Source organism: Barbus barbus (assembly GCF_936440315.1).
Source record: "Barbus barbus genome assembly, chromosome: 26".
NCBI classification, from domain to species: domain Eukaryota; kingdom Metazoa; phylum Chordata; class Actinopteri; order Cypriniformes; family Cyprinidae; genus Barbus; species Barbus barbus.
In genome coordinates, this window is record NC_136754.1 from 6,573,693 (window position 1) to 6,592,519 (window position 18,827).

Consider the following 18,827-nt stretch of genomic DNA (forward strand, 5'->3'; position numbering starts at 1 on the left):
ACATCAATAAATAACAAAAGAATCACAATGTATACATGACATGGAAGGACCTGGGTGAAGATTTCTTCTTTTTCTAAACAGTTTGAAGGAATTCATTCTCCGTTTGTACTTGAGATGTTTCACCTGATACACCATGGATCAGGTGAGAGGAACACAAGAACTCATGCTCACTACTGTGTCACCTGATTATTTGAGTATCACTACACTAGCCCTGACACACACACACACACACACACATTAAAGTTTCAGTAGCCAACAGGTCCGTGTTCTGCTGCCATGACAACACTAATATGTTCTTGCATACACACTTTGTAAGGCTCTGAAACCTTTGATTGTACCTAATACTGTCATACAATCTGTTATTAAAAAAAACTGATACACACACATAACTCTAGATGCAAACACAACACTGGGCCTGAGACAGTTTACATGCATTATTCAGCTTCAAGGGAGCAGTGACTGAACAAAAAGAAGAGGAAAAATGAAAGAAATGGAGAAAGAGAAGCATAAGAAAAAAACTAAAAAGAAAAACTAAAGAAAAAAGACAAAATATCCAATCTACAACAAAAAAAGGATAAGGAAAAGATGACATGAAAGGAAAAAGAACAATAAACAAAAATAAACAAAAAATGAATACTATGAAAATAACACAATAGGGAAAGAAAATAAATAATTGAAAAGAGAACTAGAAAAAAGAGATAAGAAAAATAAAATAAGAAAAGGGGGAAAACAAAAAAGAGAGAAAAAATGACAATAAAAAAAGAAAATGAAATGAAAAAGGAAAAGAATCAGAAAGTGTAAAAGGAAAAAAAAGCAAAGAAAGAAAGAAATTATTAAAAATTAAACTATAAAAGAAAAGAAAAAATAAAAGTATAAGAAAGATAAAAAAATAGGGAAAAAAAGTAACAGAAAAAGCTGAAGAAAAAAAACAAACTGTTTTTCTCCTTTCTCAATGTTTTGTTTAATTTTTCCCTGAGTTGTTTCTCCATTACGCCTGTGGTTTATAAGTCTCTCCACCTCTCTCTATCTATCTATCTAGGGCAGTTGGTCAATCACTGTTTTCCTCCGTGACCGAGGGTTTTCAAAAGTGTAATACAGTGGAAAAAAACAATGGAAGGAAGTGGAGAAAATAGCTGTGATACACAATACACCCTCTACGGCAGACATAAACATCACGTCTTATATAACAGCTGTCTGATATGACAAAAGTGTGTGTGTGTGTGTTTGACAGCATAACTGTATCAGAACGACACCCCTGGCCTTCTGACAAAATCCAACAAGCTTGGAATGATCAGAGACGGTTGCCAAGCCATTGTCCTGCTCGGATCTGATCCAAACCTTTCTCTGTGCAAATGCATATTGCAACCAGCGATTGTTTTCCACGGTGACTGAGTAACCAAGTATTTTTCTGGGACTCTCCTAAACTGAAATGACTAATAGCGCAAGAAAGCAGAGACTGAACAGTCTGTTTCTATTGAACGCACATCGTTTCCCTCACTGAAGCTGTACATTAATATATGCTTTCATCAGCAAAGCCCGATGGGACAAACACACATTCACAGGATAAAGACTTCGTCCTAGTTCAGTCAATTATTAGTTAATGTTCGAGCGTTACTCCTGCTCTTATTCAGGTGAGCCTCACTTCAATTTGCTGAGGTGTTGCTATGCATGACAAGAAATGGGGAAAAAAGTAAAAGAGGAAAGTTTAGTCTGTCACTCTTTTCCAATATTAATTGGTGAAAGAATAACAGACCGACCTCTGGAAGAAGAGGGTGAGAATTACAGAAAAAATAGTCTCTGTCTACCTACCTACATATCTATCAAGCTATCTGCCCATCCACCAGTCTATCTCTCAATTCATGTAACGTCTATCTACTATTCTATCTACCTGTCTCTGCACCATCTACCCATTGATCCACCTGTCTTTTCATGTACCATCTATCTACCCATCAACCTCTGCCCATTTATCTATCTACCATGCATCTAACATCTACCCATATATCTACCCGTCTATCTGTCTACGAGTCTATATCAAACTTTCAATTCTTCCATCCTTCTACCTGTCTTTTCATGTACCATATATCTATCCATCTACCTGTCTCTGTCTATCCATCTACCCATCTTTTCATGTACCATCTATCTACCTGTCTATCCATCTACTTGTCTATCTACCCATCAACCCGTCAACCTATCTGTCCATCTGTCTACTTGTCTATCTATCTACCATCCATCTAACATCTATCTACCCGTTTATCTGTCTGAGTCTATATCAAACTATCTATCCATCCATCCTTCTACCTGTCTTTTCGTGTACTGTCTATCTATCCCTCTACTTGTCTGTCTGTCTGTCTATCCATCTATCCATCTATCTATCCATTCATCCATCTTTTCATGTACCATCTATCTACCTGTCTATCTACTTATCAACCTATCTATAAACCAGTACATCTAAACATGGTACTTTTTCAAGTACCAACTATCTATCCACCTATTCGTCTATATACCCACCTGCCTGTCTGTCTACCTACCTATCCGTCTATCAGCTCCACACTCAGTAGACTGACAAAGTGAATATGTATATCAGAATAAGGAAATACTGAAGAGAAAAACTGATAACTGAGATACAGCTGACCTACAGCAGCACCTACTGGAGAAAAACTGAGAGAAAAAAAGAGAGATCTATATATAGTCTTATCTCATTAGCAGTCTAAAGCTGAGAGTGATTTATAATCGCTGTTTTACCTTTATGATTAATTACACACACACACACACACACACACACACTCTCTTCTCCCCTCCTCCACACCAGGCCTCTCTCCCTGGATCTTCTCTCTGATACAGCACACATCTCTTCTCTCTCTACATACTCAATGCAACCGATTCCACTATTCTTCAGTTCCAGTCAAGAAAACACAATATAACACAAATACACACAGGTTATTAGCATCATTCAGACCTCATTAACAAACCTTTCTTTTAAGCAGTACAATAGTAGTACGAGTCATGGCAGGTATCTTTAATAAAGATTTTTTAAATATATTTAGATTTCTGTTTTTTGTTTTGTTTTTTAATGTACATGAAGCATTGAGCTACAGGTAGTTTTGGGGTCAAGACTCACTGTAAAGTGGGACATGTTTTCTCCTGTCTCAAGAACCAGCGTGCTGTGCCTTCAAGAAACATCCCCTAACCATTTCAAGTGAACAAAAAAGCTTTGATCTGCGAAGACTGTGGTTTTGCTGTCAAGTCCAATTTAGTTTTTAAGTGTGCCATCCTTTAATAGCAGCCTTTTTACAAAGTCTGCATTACATTGTGACATATTCACGAAACAATCTGTGCTGAAATGTGTGCATTAACTTTTTTTAAAACTTGGAGACAATTTAGCTGTTCTTTCCTAACACTGGGATCTTTCTGAAGGATATGGAGAGCAGCAGGCACCACACACAGCCAGAAACGGCTGAGTTTGATGCACTTTCACACATTTTACTGTTATTTTCTCTGGTGTTTAGCAATAATAGGATTAATCCAGCTTTCCACTGATTGCCCAACCATGATTGGCCCAGCCAAGTATTTTATGTCCCAGTAGACATCAATGACATACATTTTTTGTTTATGTATTAATCCATCTCACGTCAAAAAAGTGTGGACGTTCAATGATTAATTTTTACAGCCTGGTTTCAATAAATGCTCTTTTTGTACTTGGCAGAATGTTTTGAAATGTTGATTTCTTAAGAAACATGACGCTTGACATTAGGGTTGCACAACTAATAGAAATAAAACTAAATGGCTTAGTGTGAATTTCAAATCACAAAGACTGCGGTTTAGTTTTTTTTGAGTGATTTAGAGTTATACAACCGTACTTAAACCGCAATATAAATATGAAGATCTAGATCATTACAGTCCCAACCTGTTCCTGTCGCTCCAGCCAGCGGTCCACCATGGGATGATTGGCACTGAGTGAGGAACGGGCCTTTTCACGCTGAAATTCTTTCTGATTTGACCTCTGCCCTGCATCACGAGGAAGACTACGATATGTGTCAACACCTCGGCCCTGTAGAGAGATAAATTATATTACTACACTGTTAACTCCCTGTTAACTGTTGTCTACTTAGTTAAAATGATAATGATTCACATGCACATGGATGGTCAGATTGCAATTTAATATACCAGTAAACCACCATGTATGCCCAAATATTTTTTGGTCTGTGAGGAGGACACTGTGCTCATAGCTAAGAAAATGCTGTAAATCAAAGCCTCATACTACAAAGGAATAACCAAGATGAGAGAGCGAGCGTGCGCGAGCGTGAAAGAGCGAGCGAAATCCATAACTCATTGTCTGGTGACTAGCATTGACATAAGCATTACTCTGCTAGAAGGAGAACAGACAGAGAAATGATGGTCACATCAGCAAATGCATTAAATGAACCCACACACGCACACAATAAATTTAACACACAAACAGCAGCACAACATTCTCTGCCATCACACGGCTTGTTTATAGATCTCTTACTGTTTGTGAGATGTGGGGTTGTGAACCCTTCAGAAATGACAGTAAATATTCATAGAGATGTCATGAAGGGTGATGTGACCTCTGCCTCTAAAGATGACAGATTTATCGGATATGATCTGAGAAACGACACCAGCAGGAACCTGATGGCCTCCAAACAGCAATACAGCACAACTCAGAGAGTAAATCCAGCCGCCCACTTAGCACTCACCACCTCTAAATATCTTGACAACCTTTGTGGTTTTACACAACATTAATAGAGCGCAACAGTGCCAGCTCACTTTAACCATGGCATTGGTTTTGGAAGCATTTTTTCCACTCATTTTTTAAATATATATATGCAAATATTAGATTTTTTTTTTTTTAAATAATATATTTAAAAATATTTGTAAAAAGCGTATTGAGAGAGATTATTTGTAAACTTCATTGAAGTTTGGATTTCCTGCTGAGCTCTTTTGGTGCAATTTATTATTTATTAAAATATTAGTGCTGTCGAAAAACTAATCATGATTAATCTCATCCAAAATAAAAGTTTTTGTTTGCATTATATGTGTATTGTGCATATTTATTATGTATATATAAATACACACATACTTCATATATTTTGAAAATATTTACATATTCATATTCTTATATTTTATATTACATAAACATATTTAACATATAAACATAACATTTGCCTTAAATATATACATGCAAGTGTTTGTATAATAAATATACACAGTATAAGCACATATATTATGTAAATAAAAACTTTTATTTTGGATGCGATTAATTGTTTGACAGCACTGTAAAATATTTATTAAAATAATGCAAACTGGTGTCTTCATCAAAAGAATATCCATCAATTTACAAACTCTGAACTCACAACAGGTCTGTCATACATGGGTTTAAATATTAGTGTTAAAAAGGAGAAAATGAATAGAATTTTTGCTCCAGAACCCAACTATTGTACTCGGCAAGCAAACCGAGAAGTTCATAAATGGATAGTTCACCCAAAAATGACAATTCTGTCATCATGCATTAACCTTCCAAACCTGTATGAATTTCCTCTGTGGAAAATAAAAGAAGATATTTTGAAGAATGTTTCAGCTGTTCAGTCCAAACAATTAAAGTCAACGAGGTCCAAAATAACACATGATTGTAAGGACAATTAAGGTCAAAATACATTCTTTTGAAGAAGAATAGGGAAGTCTAATAGGGTTTGGCATGACATGAGGTTGAGTAAATGATGACAGAATTATCATTTTGGGAGAAATATCGCTTTAAGGCATTTATGTTCTTCCACTATAAAGGTTTGGAGCTTAACAGCAGCTTCATACCTTCCTCTCCAGACTGTTGGTGCCGGTGGAGAAACGTGGTTTCAGGAAGCCGGCGGTTGTGGACCAGCGCGTGGGATTTTTTCTGGAAGGTTCTTCGGGTTGCGAACCAGGCTCAGAGAATGACATTGCTGTCAGGTTCAACAATGCAGGATCGCTACTGCGACGAACATGCAAAGGCATGTCTGTGAGAAATAGAGAGACCGAGACACAGAAGGTCAAAGCTTCCACAGCAGTGGCACATTTCAAACTTTCAAAGACCTAGACTACATTATGAGAGTCTCTTCATCTGTCTCTTACTGGTTCGAAGCGTGGATGTGGTGACCTCTATCTCGCTGTGGGGCAGGTACGGTTGGAAGGCAGACAGTGGGGTGGAGGTGGACAGCTCTCCAGAGAAGAGCTCAGGCGACTGGGTGCCTGTTGAACTCGCGCTGGTGCCGTCACCTCCAACATGAGGCTCTTGTTCATCAAACACTGCCACCAACTGCAGAGAGAAACACAGAGACAGAAAGAGGTGTTTACATTTAAGAGCATGAAACTCTAATAGGATGGCCCTCTGCCCCGAGATCAGTGTGACAACATTCTAGTTGATTGAATGCTCACTTGCTCTTTCAGACCAGTCCTGTTTCACTTTGCTACTAAATATGATACATTCATTTTTTTACATCCATTTTTTTTTTTTTTCAAATAATATATATATTTTTTAAATATGTATTTCAAATAAATTCTGTCCTTCTGATCTTTCTATTCCTTAAATAATCTTGAAAAAAAAATAAGTTTTTGTTCGGTTCATAAAAACCTTACACAATGCAACTTTTCAACATTGATAATAAGAAGAAATGTTTCTTAAATGATTAAATCAGCCTATTAGAATGATGCTGAAAATTCAGCTTTGCCATCACAGGAATAAATTATATTTTTAAATATATTAAAATAGACACTAAAATTTAGAACTTTTTCATTAGCTAAAATGCAACAGGGCCTGATATGAAATGATTATTGTGGGACACATAGGCGTCATAACATATAATCTGACCAGTGCCAACAACCACAAGAGACAAGAAAAATCACATACAGCCAGCTTTTCACGTGATTATTCCTTGGAAACTCTGAAACATAGTTACTCCTGAGTACGAGGAGTCATGTAGCTTTATGAAGTCTGTAGAGAGCTTGAGCGTGTGTGTGGTGTCCTCATTTAGAGCAGGACGCTCTCATCACTGTGTCCCTCAAGACACTAGTGTGTTTGGGACAGAAGGCAACATCTCATGCTACAAAGTGAACATCTGGTCTCAATTATGCGTGTGTGTGTCAACATGAATGATAATGCTTGAGGCACTGGTTCAGTGGGTGGGTTGAAATGGTTGGACACAATCAGGCTGGGACTGACTGATGGAGGTCTGGACCAATCACAGAAGTGCTGCTGAAGGGCACATGACCCAGAATCCACAGGGATGGTCCCCCTCTGAGGCGTTTCATGAGTGTGTTTTGCAACCCACAATCTTGGATGTGGGAAATAAGAAATCGAAATGTGTGTGACCCTTCTACATTTCTTAAAACTATTGCTAATGTCGGTTTTGTATATAATTTTTTAAGAAGAACAGTCTGGATTATCTCAAACTTGATGGGTCTGGAAACATACTCGTGGGAACCGACATTTACGCAACTATTTGAGTGTGTTTGTACATTACACGTTTAAAACTTTGCATTGTTAGAATTATATGACCAGTGAGGCTATCAGTGTTTCACAGCAGATCTTCAGAGTGCAGCCAGAGCTACAGCTCAGATTGTTCAGAAAGCACACACACATTTGAACAATTTATTTAAATTTACTTCCTGAATAAAACTTTCCTGATAATTTACTTAACCCCATGTCCACTAAATGGACAAAAAACCATCACTGTGTCTGTCACGTGACACTGTTCCCCAATATTACAATATAACAGTTTTACTGTATTTTTGATCAAATATATCCAGACTTGGTGAGCCAAAAAATAAATAAAAAATACATATGCATACACTTACATATTCACCATTACGGGGTGAAACAGACGTCTTGCTAAACACATTTTAATTGGTCACAAGAAATAGGCAAGTTCATCCAACAAAAAATCTTTTCACATGTACACACTTACACAAGTACATGATTTTTCCCCTCTACAGAAACTAAAGGGCAGTGCAGTGAAGAAAAACAGACGGGAAAACAATGGAGATGAAGGTGAAAGATGTATGAAGACGTGAGGAATGTCTTTAGCTGGAGTGTATTTCTTGCCGCTTCAAATAATCCAAACCTCAACGAACTTTAGCATTACAAATAACACTGCAGTGCTGTTCTTCATAAGGTTGAGTAATTATTTACTGGTTACCTAAACAAACGTGACATCTCATGTATAATTGGAAATACACACACACACACACACAGTAGCATTACAGCCGAACCAGCAATAGCAGCATTGAGAAATCCCTCCATGTGTTTCACAATGACTCTAAAAACAAGAACTCACTGACCCAACAACACAAATCACATCTTACAAACACATCTTCACACACACACTGGAGGTCAACAGAGGTTTGTATGCGCCAAGTGTGCTGACAGGAAGTTCCCAGGAGAACATTTGTATACTTCCTGTGAGGATATTCATTTCCTCTCTTCAAAATGTTATGATCTTTGAACTTCACAATCTGTTGAACCCATCTCTCTCTGACACAAACACAAACACACACACTCTGCCCTATAGCCTAGTTTACACATAACTGACCGTATGAGTCTGAACCGACCAAAGGAGAGGAGACCACAGTTTATCTTCTGCTGAACAGTTACAGCTGTAAAATCTGATTGGATGAACAATTTTCAAAGCTGTTGTAAAACAGCCAGCACACACATACACAGAAGCTTCATGTGCCCCTTCAGATTCAGGTTACTGCATTTGGTATCAAGAAGTGGTGGGTATACACTATATTGCCAAAAGTATTGGGTCACCCTCTTCTAATGAACATGTTTGACTACTTTAGTCATTTCTATATTTCTGTGTGACTGTAAATGCAGACCTTGAGCCAAAAACTCATCACCAAACACCAATGACTTGTACATAAAGGTACTGTCATTTTAGACACGTCCAAAGCTGTTGCAACAGAGATGGAAATACAATTTTTAAATACATGAATTATGTTTCCATCTTTCTTGCCACAGTTTTGTTAGTGCCTTTTTCTGTTCTAAAGAAGGGGGTGTCCCAACACTTTTGTCCTTATAGTGTCTATACAAGTCATTGGTGTTTGGTGATGAGTTTTTGGCTCAAGGTCTGCATATAAAGTCACACCAGAGGAGTTCAGCTGGGATCAGGACTTTGCTTTCTGCAGACCAGTCAAGTTCTTCCACACTGACTGAATCAATCATGTCTTTTTGAAGCGTGTCTTATACGCAGAGGCACTGTCATGTTAGAATAGAAAAGGGTCCTGTCCAAACTGTTGCTATAAAATTAGAAGCACACAATTCCCTAGAATATCATTATATGCTTTAATATTAAGATTTGTACTCATAGAAATGACTAAAGTAGTCAAACATGTTCATTAGAAGGGGGTGACCCAATATTTTTGGCAATATAGTGTATATTTCAACCAAATTCTGGAGTGTTTCTGTGGTAATTTTTGCCCATTCTTCCAGTATAGAATTTGTGAGGTCAGGCAGTGATGTTGAAGACCTGGCTCACAATTTCCATTTCAGTTAATCCCAAAGGTGTTCGATGAGGTTGAGGTCAGGGCTCTGTGCAAGCCAGTAAAGTTCTTCCACATCAAACTCATCCAACCATGTCTTTATGAACCTTTCTGTGTGCACTGGGGAACAGTCATGCTGGAATAGACAAGGGCAGGTTACAGCCTCGCCCACCAGACTGCCAAACAGAGAAGCGTGATTCGTCTCTCTACAGCAGATGTTTCTGCTCCAGAGTCCAGTGGCAGCATGCATCACCCCACTCCATCCAACGTTTGGCATTGCACTTGGTGATGTGAGACTTGCATGCAGCTGTTCGGCCATTGAAACATTCCATGAAGCTCCCACTACACAGTTTTTTAGGCTGATATTAATACCAGTGGCAGTTTGGAACTCTTCAGCCTTATATAGAACTAAAACAATGCCAATATTACAATATATAATAGGGCTGTGCAATTAATCGAATTCGATTATCATGCGCATCTAGTCAGTAAAACCGGTTTCTTGATTAGTAGTTAATCACCATCACCTGCTTTCAAATGGAGCGGGATTTACTACATAGAACTGTAGTTCACTGACAAGCTAGGCAATTTCGTGTTTATAATCGAAGGCGATTCGTCTGCGTTCATAATCGCGTTCAACGGTGCATCCGGTTTTGTGCAAGAGCAAAGGAAATCCGCGTGCGAGCGGGGAGATTCGCGCTCGCGCATTATACTTCCACGCTACAAAAATGCGCTCTCGACATTTGGCAGTAAAATAACGCTATATGTTTGCCTTTTGCTACTTCACACAGACTTTGCCTTCTCATTTCACAACACCACCGTTTCTAGACCCATTTGATTGTACAAATGGTATTGCTCTAATGTGCAAAACCAGTTATTCATATTTTAATGTTCATTTTCCCAGACAAGAAATTTCAAAAGGCATGTATATCTGCTAAATGTCGTCAACATTTAAGAGTGTATTAGCATAGTGATTGCCTTAATGGGATAATTCACCCCCCAAAATTAAATTTCATCATCATTTTCTTAGCCTGGGCTATATAAAGACATTTTAGACCTGTACTTTCTTTTGTGAGAAAGAAACAAAGAGAAACAAACAGTCGCAGGTAGTCAATGACTTTCATAGCATGGGAAAAAAACAACTACAGATAACTAGCAGCAAATGCTTGGTTACCAAATATCTTCTTTTGTGTTCAACAGAAGAAAGCAAGCATGCCCGTAAGGGTTTGAATCCCTTAACTCAATCCCTTAAACCAGTGTCAATGAGAGCAAACAGTCTCTCATGTCTCACTGCTTCAATCCCTCATGAGGCCTGTTGCTAATGGAAACCAGTTTGTGTTTGAGACGGTCACACCAGCTCACAGCACTTCAATTATAAAAGCATCTATGCGATGATTAACTGGCCACTGGTTCAAGGGAAATCTTGGTCACGCTCTGCATGTACATACAATCAGGACCAAATGCAACACTGCCTGCAGCACCAATTCACAGACACTTCCTGTTAAGACCCCACCACTCACACACTTCCTCAAGCCTCCACACAAACAAGATCTCCACACGTACATTGTCTGACCAGAAGCAGCACGTTTAGATGCTTTAACGTCCTGTTTATAACCGACGACCGCTTCCTGTCCAGTAGAGGATTGAGGACGTTATCACAGAAGGGGGTAGAGTAGACATAAAAGAGCTGTGCGTTGCTCAATACCTGACAGAGGGCCAAACACTAGCAGTTTCATTGTTCATTAAGACAAGCCAAGGTGACAAAAAAGGGTTGGGGGGGGGGTTTAGAGAGAGAGAGAGAGAGAGAGAGAGAGATAATAGTTTAAGCTGAATCTTTGGCACTCTCTACTGTCTTACAGCAGAACTGCATAGTCAAAGTTTTGATTTGTTTTTTTGTGGTGGCCTAAAAAAGTTTGATTCTGACAGAAAATAATTTTAGACTTGCTCTACAGTTTACACACACACATATACATACACACACATGCATATATGTTAATATGAGGCTGATAAAATCAAGTAACAATCTAGTTCAATTAATTTAGAAAATGTATGTTTCATTTTACTAAACACAGACAGGGCTTAGTTTAAGCCAGGACTATTTAAGCAGCTTTTATACAAATGCCTTGGAAGAAAACGTTACAGGTGTGCATCTTGAGAAGATCAATGGCACGGACATATTTTAAGATATGTCACAGCAAGATATTTTTTAGTTCAGACAGCTGAAACATGCATTTTAGTCTTGGACTAGCCTTAAGCCTTGTCTGTGAAACCAGGGGATTATTATTTTTTTTATGTTTTATAAATAAGTCTCTAAAGCTCGCCCAAAAATGCATTTATAACCAAAAACAGTAAGAAAGTTCGAGTAGTATAGTGAAATATTTGAATATATTTTAAAATGTAGCTCATTCATATTCTTATTATTATTAACTATAAAAATGGTTGTGCTAATTCATTTTGTCTTTAGCATTTCTTTTTGAGGATTCTTTGATGAATAGAAAGTTTATTTGAAATAGACATTTTTAAAAGTGTTAGTTCTTTACTGTCACTTTTGTTCAATTTCTGCATCACTACTGAATAAGTATTAATTCCTTGATTCCTTAAAAAAAAAAAAAAAAAATCTTAAGTCACCATTATTTGTATAGCGCTTTTTACAATGCAAAGGGTAGTAAAACTGGAAAAACTGTAACCAATATCATTTTATGACTCCAAAACATAGACATGAAGAAATATAAAACAGAAATGACTACAAACTAGTTTTAGTTTAAGTTTTGAATATTATACCTGTTAACACAGTAACTTAAGATACCTTAAAATTCTAAAACTAAAATATAGAATAGGCTAACTATTCTAAAAAACTAAAATAAGATACTATAAAAAAGTAGAAAATATATTTTAAAACAAAACATGTAAAACATATTTGAATTATTAAGAACACAAAACTAACCCTGCTGTGTGTGTGTGTGTGTGTGTGTGTGCGCCTGGGTTTGTGCGTTTAGCCTGAAATGGACTTTGGTTTACCACAGACAATAATAAAACTGGTTATGGACCATTAATATTAGACAGTCCACATCTGTGCAGAGAGTTTTTAAAATACACGTGTGAGTTTTTGTGCTGTTGTGTGATTTTAAGTTGAATGAATCACACTAAACCACATTGCAGCAGTATTTAGGCACTTCCTGTTTGCGGACAGTGTTTCCTGTGACCACAGGTGCAGCGTGAGTCATTCAGTAAATCTGTGTGACATACCAGGATGTGACGTACGCACTGGCTGATAGAAGGTATGGCCTTTTTAAGGTAAGACTAGACACTATCAGCTATAAATGTGTGAGCGTAACTCTGGTGGAATGATCTCACACACTCCCTGAGGCACAGATGTGAAGTGTCTTTTATTTCACACAGAGAACTAAAATAACACACACACCCAGACACACCCACCACATCAAACACACAACTACATTCTAGCAAAGTGTCTGTGGTCTCAGTAAACCGATATCATCTGTTCTGGGTCAGCAACATGCTGCAATGTGGAGAAGACAGCATGCTAATCGTGTTTGACCAGAGGAGGGCAGAGTTACCCTGCACAAAACCAAAATCCCTCCTTGCCATTTTAATCATTCATCCATTCATTTTGCTCATGAAATATTCACAACTGTTTACTTTAAAGACTCTGAATTTACAGTACAACTAATTAGATATGCGCCAATATAACAATTCTGCTTGGTACCAATAAGCCATTAATTATGTTCATGTTATGGTCAACAACTGATTAGAATTCTATACTATTTTTAGAATTCTATACTATTATTGAGGGTGGAGAGAGTGTTGGTTATTCACTCCCCCACCTACAATCACTGCCGGACCTGAGACTCAAACCCTCAAGTCCAACTCTCTATCCATTAGGCCACGACTGCCCCAATAATAGGACTAATAATAATAATAATAATAGAATAAAATAAACTGATTAATTAAATGTCATTGGCATCACAACATTTTAATTTACAATATGAAAATGTATATTTATTTTATTTTTTGCTAAAGATTACAATCAACAGTGTTATTAAATTATTAATTAATTTTTAAAGATCACATTAAGATAAATCTGACTGTAAAACATTATTGATCATGTAAAATTAAGTACCCAATATCAAAAGATGCCATTTAAAAAAAAAGAAAAAAAAAGATACTATACTATGTAAATACTATTGGTAGCTGTCTAACTGGTAGCTGAAGGCATTAGCACATTCTCTTAAAAACAAATACAAAAGCAGTGGAATGCGTAGAATGCTTTATGAATGATGGAGGCTGGAATTCTGTGGAAACCTGTGGAGTTTCTGCAGATGTAGATTCCATACAGGTCTAGTGACGCCTCAATAAAAAGAATCACTGGAGTTCAGAGCAGTGTGTGTGTGTGAGTCCGTCCTAAATATAGGGCATGGTTATTGGGAGACAACAGTCATCTGATACCTGTAACTAAAATATGTACTACTAAAGCAACACACAGGAGCGCTGCCCCTTTTAGAAGAGAATGCTAGCAGTGTGTCAGTGAGTGTGCGTGCGTGTGTGAGTGTGCGTTTTCGTGACAAAAGAGGACATAAATTTGTATAATGACACCGGTATGACATAGGTATAACAAGGTGAAGGTGTCTTTTCAGGACATTACCCCATGTCCCCACTTTTCAAAACGCTTATAAATCATACAGAGTGAATTTTTGGGGGGGAAAGTAGAAATGCAGTCTCCTGTGAGGGCTAAGTTTAGGTGTAGGGCAATAGCACATACAGTTTGTACAGTATAAAAACCATTAGGTCTATGGGATGTCCCCACTTTTCACAAAAACAAACGTGTGAGTGTGTGTGTGTGTGTGTGCATGTGTGTGAGAGAGAATGCATGTCTCACTCTGTCTTTGTCATCAACCACATCACACAGAACATCATCCAGGTCAAGAATTCCTCCATCACCGTGTTCCAGCCGGTACACCTGAACCCAGTACTCTTCACCCTGAGAGAGAGAGACACAGAGATGACATGGTGAACTTCTGTTCGACTTTAGTTTAAGTGAAAGTATTTCTACACCCCTGGACCTCACACACACTCGCACAGACTCCATCAGGACACTCTAATCAGTGAGGAAGAGCACACACACATAATGAGGGTTTAACTAATCAGGATAATGCACCTGAATCTAGACCATCACCCAGACAGGACAACACACACACACACACACAGGTCATTACCACTCAGCATGACACCCACCAGACAGACAGAACACCACACACACACACACACACACACACACACACACAAACACGATCAGCACATAGCTACAGACAACAGAGAGCCACAGAGACAATGTGAACCGAACTATGGAACAGCAACATCTGTCAATCAAAACTGAAATGCACTTTCCAGACAGGGGTCCGTAAAAAAAAAGAAAAAAAAAGGAATTAAAATAAAATTAAATAAATCGCAGTAATAATCCTTAATATAAAATTATTTAATATTCAACAGAAATAAGTTTAATATGCAATAAGTAATATTTAGAATATTTTAGAGAAATAATACTACTACTATAATATTAACTATTATTATTATTATTAATCAGGGACCCAAACCATAACTGTAGGAATGATTTGAATATAGAGACGATTATTAACAGAATTATGATTCATTAATAATAATAATAATAATAATATTAATAACAATAAGAATAATGATGATGATGATGATGATAATAATAATAACACTGTTTAATATACACTGAATAAACCATATTTAATGTAATATTTTATAGGAATAATAATTATTATTATTATTATTATTATTATTATTATACTACAACTAATAATGATAATAATCATTACCATGATTATTATTATCATCTATTAATATATTAAATATTACTCATTTGTTGTATATTAAATATTATTATTATTAGTATTATTAGTATTATACTAATACCAATTATACTAATACTAATATCAAAATTCATACAATAAATTAAAAAGAAAACAATATAAATTACTACATATTAATACAAATACTATTTATTGGACAAAAATGATTGCAGTGCTGGATCATTCTTGTTCTATTTTCCTGGAAGAGTTTTTATATTAAGAATTTTTTTCTCATATCAGACCTCGAAGCATACAGACATGAACTAGCCACAGTACCCCCAAATATGATTTTATGATTTTTAGCAGCTTAGAAAAGAGAAATTACACCTCTGTAACATAAATGGTATGCGCCAAACTTCAGGGGTTTTGAAAAATGGCAATAAACTCTAATAAATCAATTTAAAAACCATCAAAGCATAAACAGAGTTTCATCACTGAGTCAAAACAGTCTACAATGAATAAGCAACTGCTTCATTTTGTAGGCCAAATCATGATGTCACAATGTACCACAGCTATGAACCAATCAGTGCTGACTCTACCTGCTTAGCCCAGCCCTTTTCCTCCCCGAGTCTCTTCTCTTCCACATCTCTAACCATCACAAACCGTCTTTCTCCACACACAAAAGAAACCAGACCAGCTTAAAGTCGCTTTCTGTCTCCTCATCATTCCTTTCTTCCTCTCAGTTGAGAAACAAATAATACCAAACGAGGACGCGTTCAGTAACGTGAGAAGTTCACTCTCAGAAAGACTAGTGTGTGTACGCTGAGAGGATTGTGCTGTCAAAGACAAGTGTGTGTATTTGATACGAGAGCCCATGTCTTATTGAACAGCCGAGGAGGAGAGACATGTACACAGCAACCGGATATTCAAACTTACTTTACGCTGCTATCCTAACTGTGTTTGCGTGGGTGCATACATGTGTGATGTTTATTAATGCTTTGGTAATGGAATCCATCGTTTCTGATGCTAATAAAGCTTCTTAAAATCTCCTGACAGAGAAAGCGCATGTCCGCTAACCCAAACATGCAGTCCAACAAGGGAACGTCAGTCTCCCCCAACAGAGAGCAAAGTGTTTTCATGAGAAAGAGTCTTTATGAAGCCTCTTTTTCCAACAAACTGGCTCTCTTTCTGCAGGATACAGGAAATAAGAGTCATTTCGCAGTGCTAACTCACACACACTCATGTTCAGCTTAATGAGTGTTTACTCTAAAGAGGAGCACGGGCATCTGAAATATTTCAAAATGTGACAAACAACGGTAAGGAATGTGTTCTTACCGTTTGCTACATTTTGAGGCATGAAAATTGGCATGTTTTTCACAGGCTGGTTCAGAATGTTTACAAAGAGTTGTCAGGAAAACAGGAATTCACACATCATCTACAACATACTGCAATTCTGTGGAGTAAATGCTTTCATTTGATTCAGTGAAGATCCTATAACATTCAACGGATGAGGAGATCCAGATCAAGAAGTGATTCAATTTGACTGGAGAAGATTCATTCGAATCACTTCTGAAAAGAGATTCAATTTAAAGGTGACATTTTGACAAAAAAAAAAAAAAAAAAAACTAATTAGGTATGTAACGATTCACTCAACTCACAACGCGATACGATTCACAATGCTAATTTCACAATATGGCTTTCTCGTTATTTTTTTTTTAACAAAATGAGATTTAAGACAAATTATATACGAAAAAGTTTTGCTTGGACAAATTGCTGCACTTTTCTTTGCGAAGTTGAAATATGTCAAATAACAACATTAAATTGAAATTTTAAGAATCAAATAGATAAATAACACAAATAAAAGAAAACTCTCTAGATAAACAAACTGAGGAAACCACTGTATTTTAATGACAATCCAATATGCTGCATGCATGCGCAGTTTTTAATCTAAATTAGATTGTATAATCAAAATTTAAAGCAAAAACAGAATGGTCTGACTTTAGTTTTGTGAAACTACACTAAATGCAAAAGCAAAAGAATGCAAATCCACTCTCTGACAGCAGATGGCGCTTATGGAACAGCAGAAATATAGCGTTTCCTTGGTTACCTCTGTAAACAAAGCAGAACTGCGCTCATGAACACAACTTTATATGGAGGCGAGATGAAAAGAGAAAACACATCTAAACCTTTCTAAAGACAGTAAGTTCACCTCAGAGATGCATTCATATAAACGCCTACCCCTGTGATTCGTTCAACATCTCAACCGATTTAAATAGTCACATATTTGTATCGATTTTCAACGGTGGTGGTGTATCATCCCGAATAAGTATGCCTTTCATGGGTTTATCTCTCCCAAAATTGTAAACATTGAGCCTTCCAGGCATCAACAAAACATTTAGAGAGGCTTCAATCTATTTCCAGCTCAACCAATAGCGAGAGTTTGGGGCGTGGCTATTGTAGAAGGCTGCGCCAGACGGTTTAGCCAGTGTGGCAACACGGCTGACATGTTGAATGGTAAAATTTATTCAGATTCGGTTACAGAAATGCAAACCAAAATTCAAACACTGGCTAAAATACGCACACACAGACAATAGGCTAAAACAAAGGTAAACACTGGTGGTGCTTTTATAAGATAAACTAAATATTTGGCCTTTAATCGAGACACCAACATTTATTTTAGTTTATTCTAAAATCACGTTAGCTCTTCACTGTCAAGCACCAGATAAAATAATAATTTTTGTAAAGATAAGAATAATCGTAAGGGTGTGTTGAGTTTAAGGAGTGGTTGTAAAGGTTGTTTAAAAAAATGCTTTTTGTAATTCCTCTAAGTGACATTATTAGTGCAGAAACAATATAGTTCATCTTTAAGAAGAGTTATGAATAAGTTCGTGATGCATGTGATTCCATTTAAGAAGTTAAGATTCATTAAAAATAACCTGGAAAGGAGATAGAAATTCAATATAACAGATTCAATTAAGGACTAGATTTGATTCAGGAAGAAAACATTAAACTTAAAAAGAGAAGATTTGAATTTAATTTGAGAAGAGATGTGATGTGATTACATTAGAATCGAGATGTGAATCAAGCAGCTACAGGACACTATTTCCAGAGACTTCAAAAATATAAATCACAGAAAATATTCTGAATCTCTTCATGCATTTCATGCTTTCAGCTACTGTCTCTTTCAATGGCTATTTGGCTGAAATAATAGATGCTCTGATCGGGGGGGGGGATTAAATGCATAAATTCAAAGACTCAATATTGTCAAAAGGCTTATGACTGTCAATTTATTAATTAAATAGCATAAAGAAAATAAGACAAAAAAATATTTAATTATTCATGCCCACAACCTGTACATGAAATCTGTAATAAAGTATTTCCAATCATCAGAATTAAGTATAATCTTCAGTTTGTGAGTTTTGACTTCAATATAATATTGAAATCATAATATAATGTTACATTCCAAAA

The 18,827-nt window shown here is 36.7% G+C and overlaps 1 protein-coding gene across 2 annotated transcripts in view; it reads right to left on the minus strand.

Annotated features, from left to right (window-relative positions):
• The window catches only part of pard3ab (par-3 family cell polarity regulator alpha, b), a 75,794-nt gene that overhangs the window by 42,425 nt on the left and 14,542 nt on the right, over positions 1–18,827 (minus strand). For both annotated transcript variants that reach the window (XM_079380151.1, XM_079380150.1), the window contains exons 2-5: positions 14,423–14,524; positions 6,124–6,307; positions 5,827–6,008; positions 3,905–4,048 (exon numbers count right to left, since the gene is read on the minus strand). In XM_079380151.1, the coding sequence (XP_079236277.1) occupies positions 3,905–4,048; positions 5,827–6,008; positions 6,124–6,307; positions 14,423–14,524 (612 nt within the window). The remainder of the gene's footprint in view (positions 1–3,904; positions 4,049–5,826; positions 6,009–6,123; positions 6,308–14,422; positions 14,525–18,827) is intronic.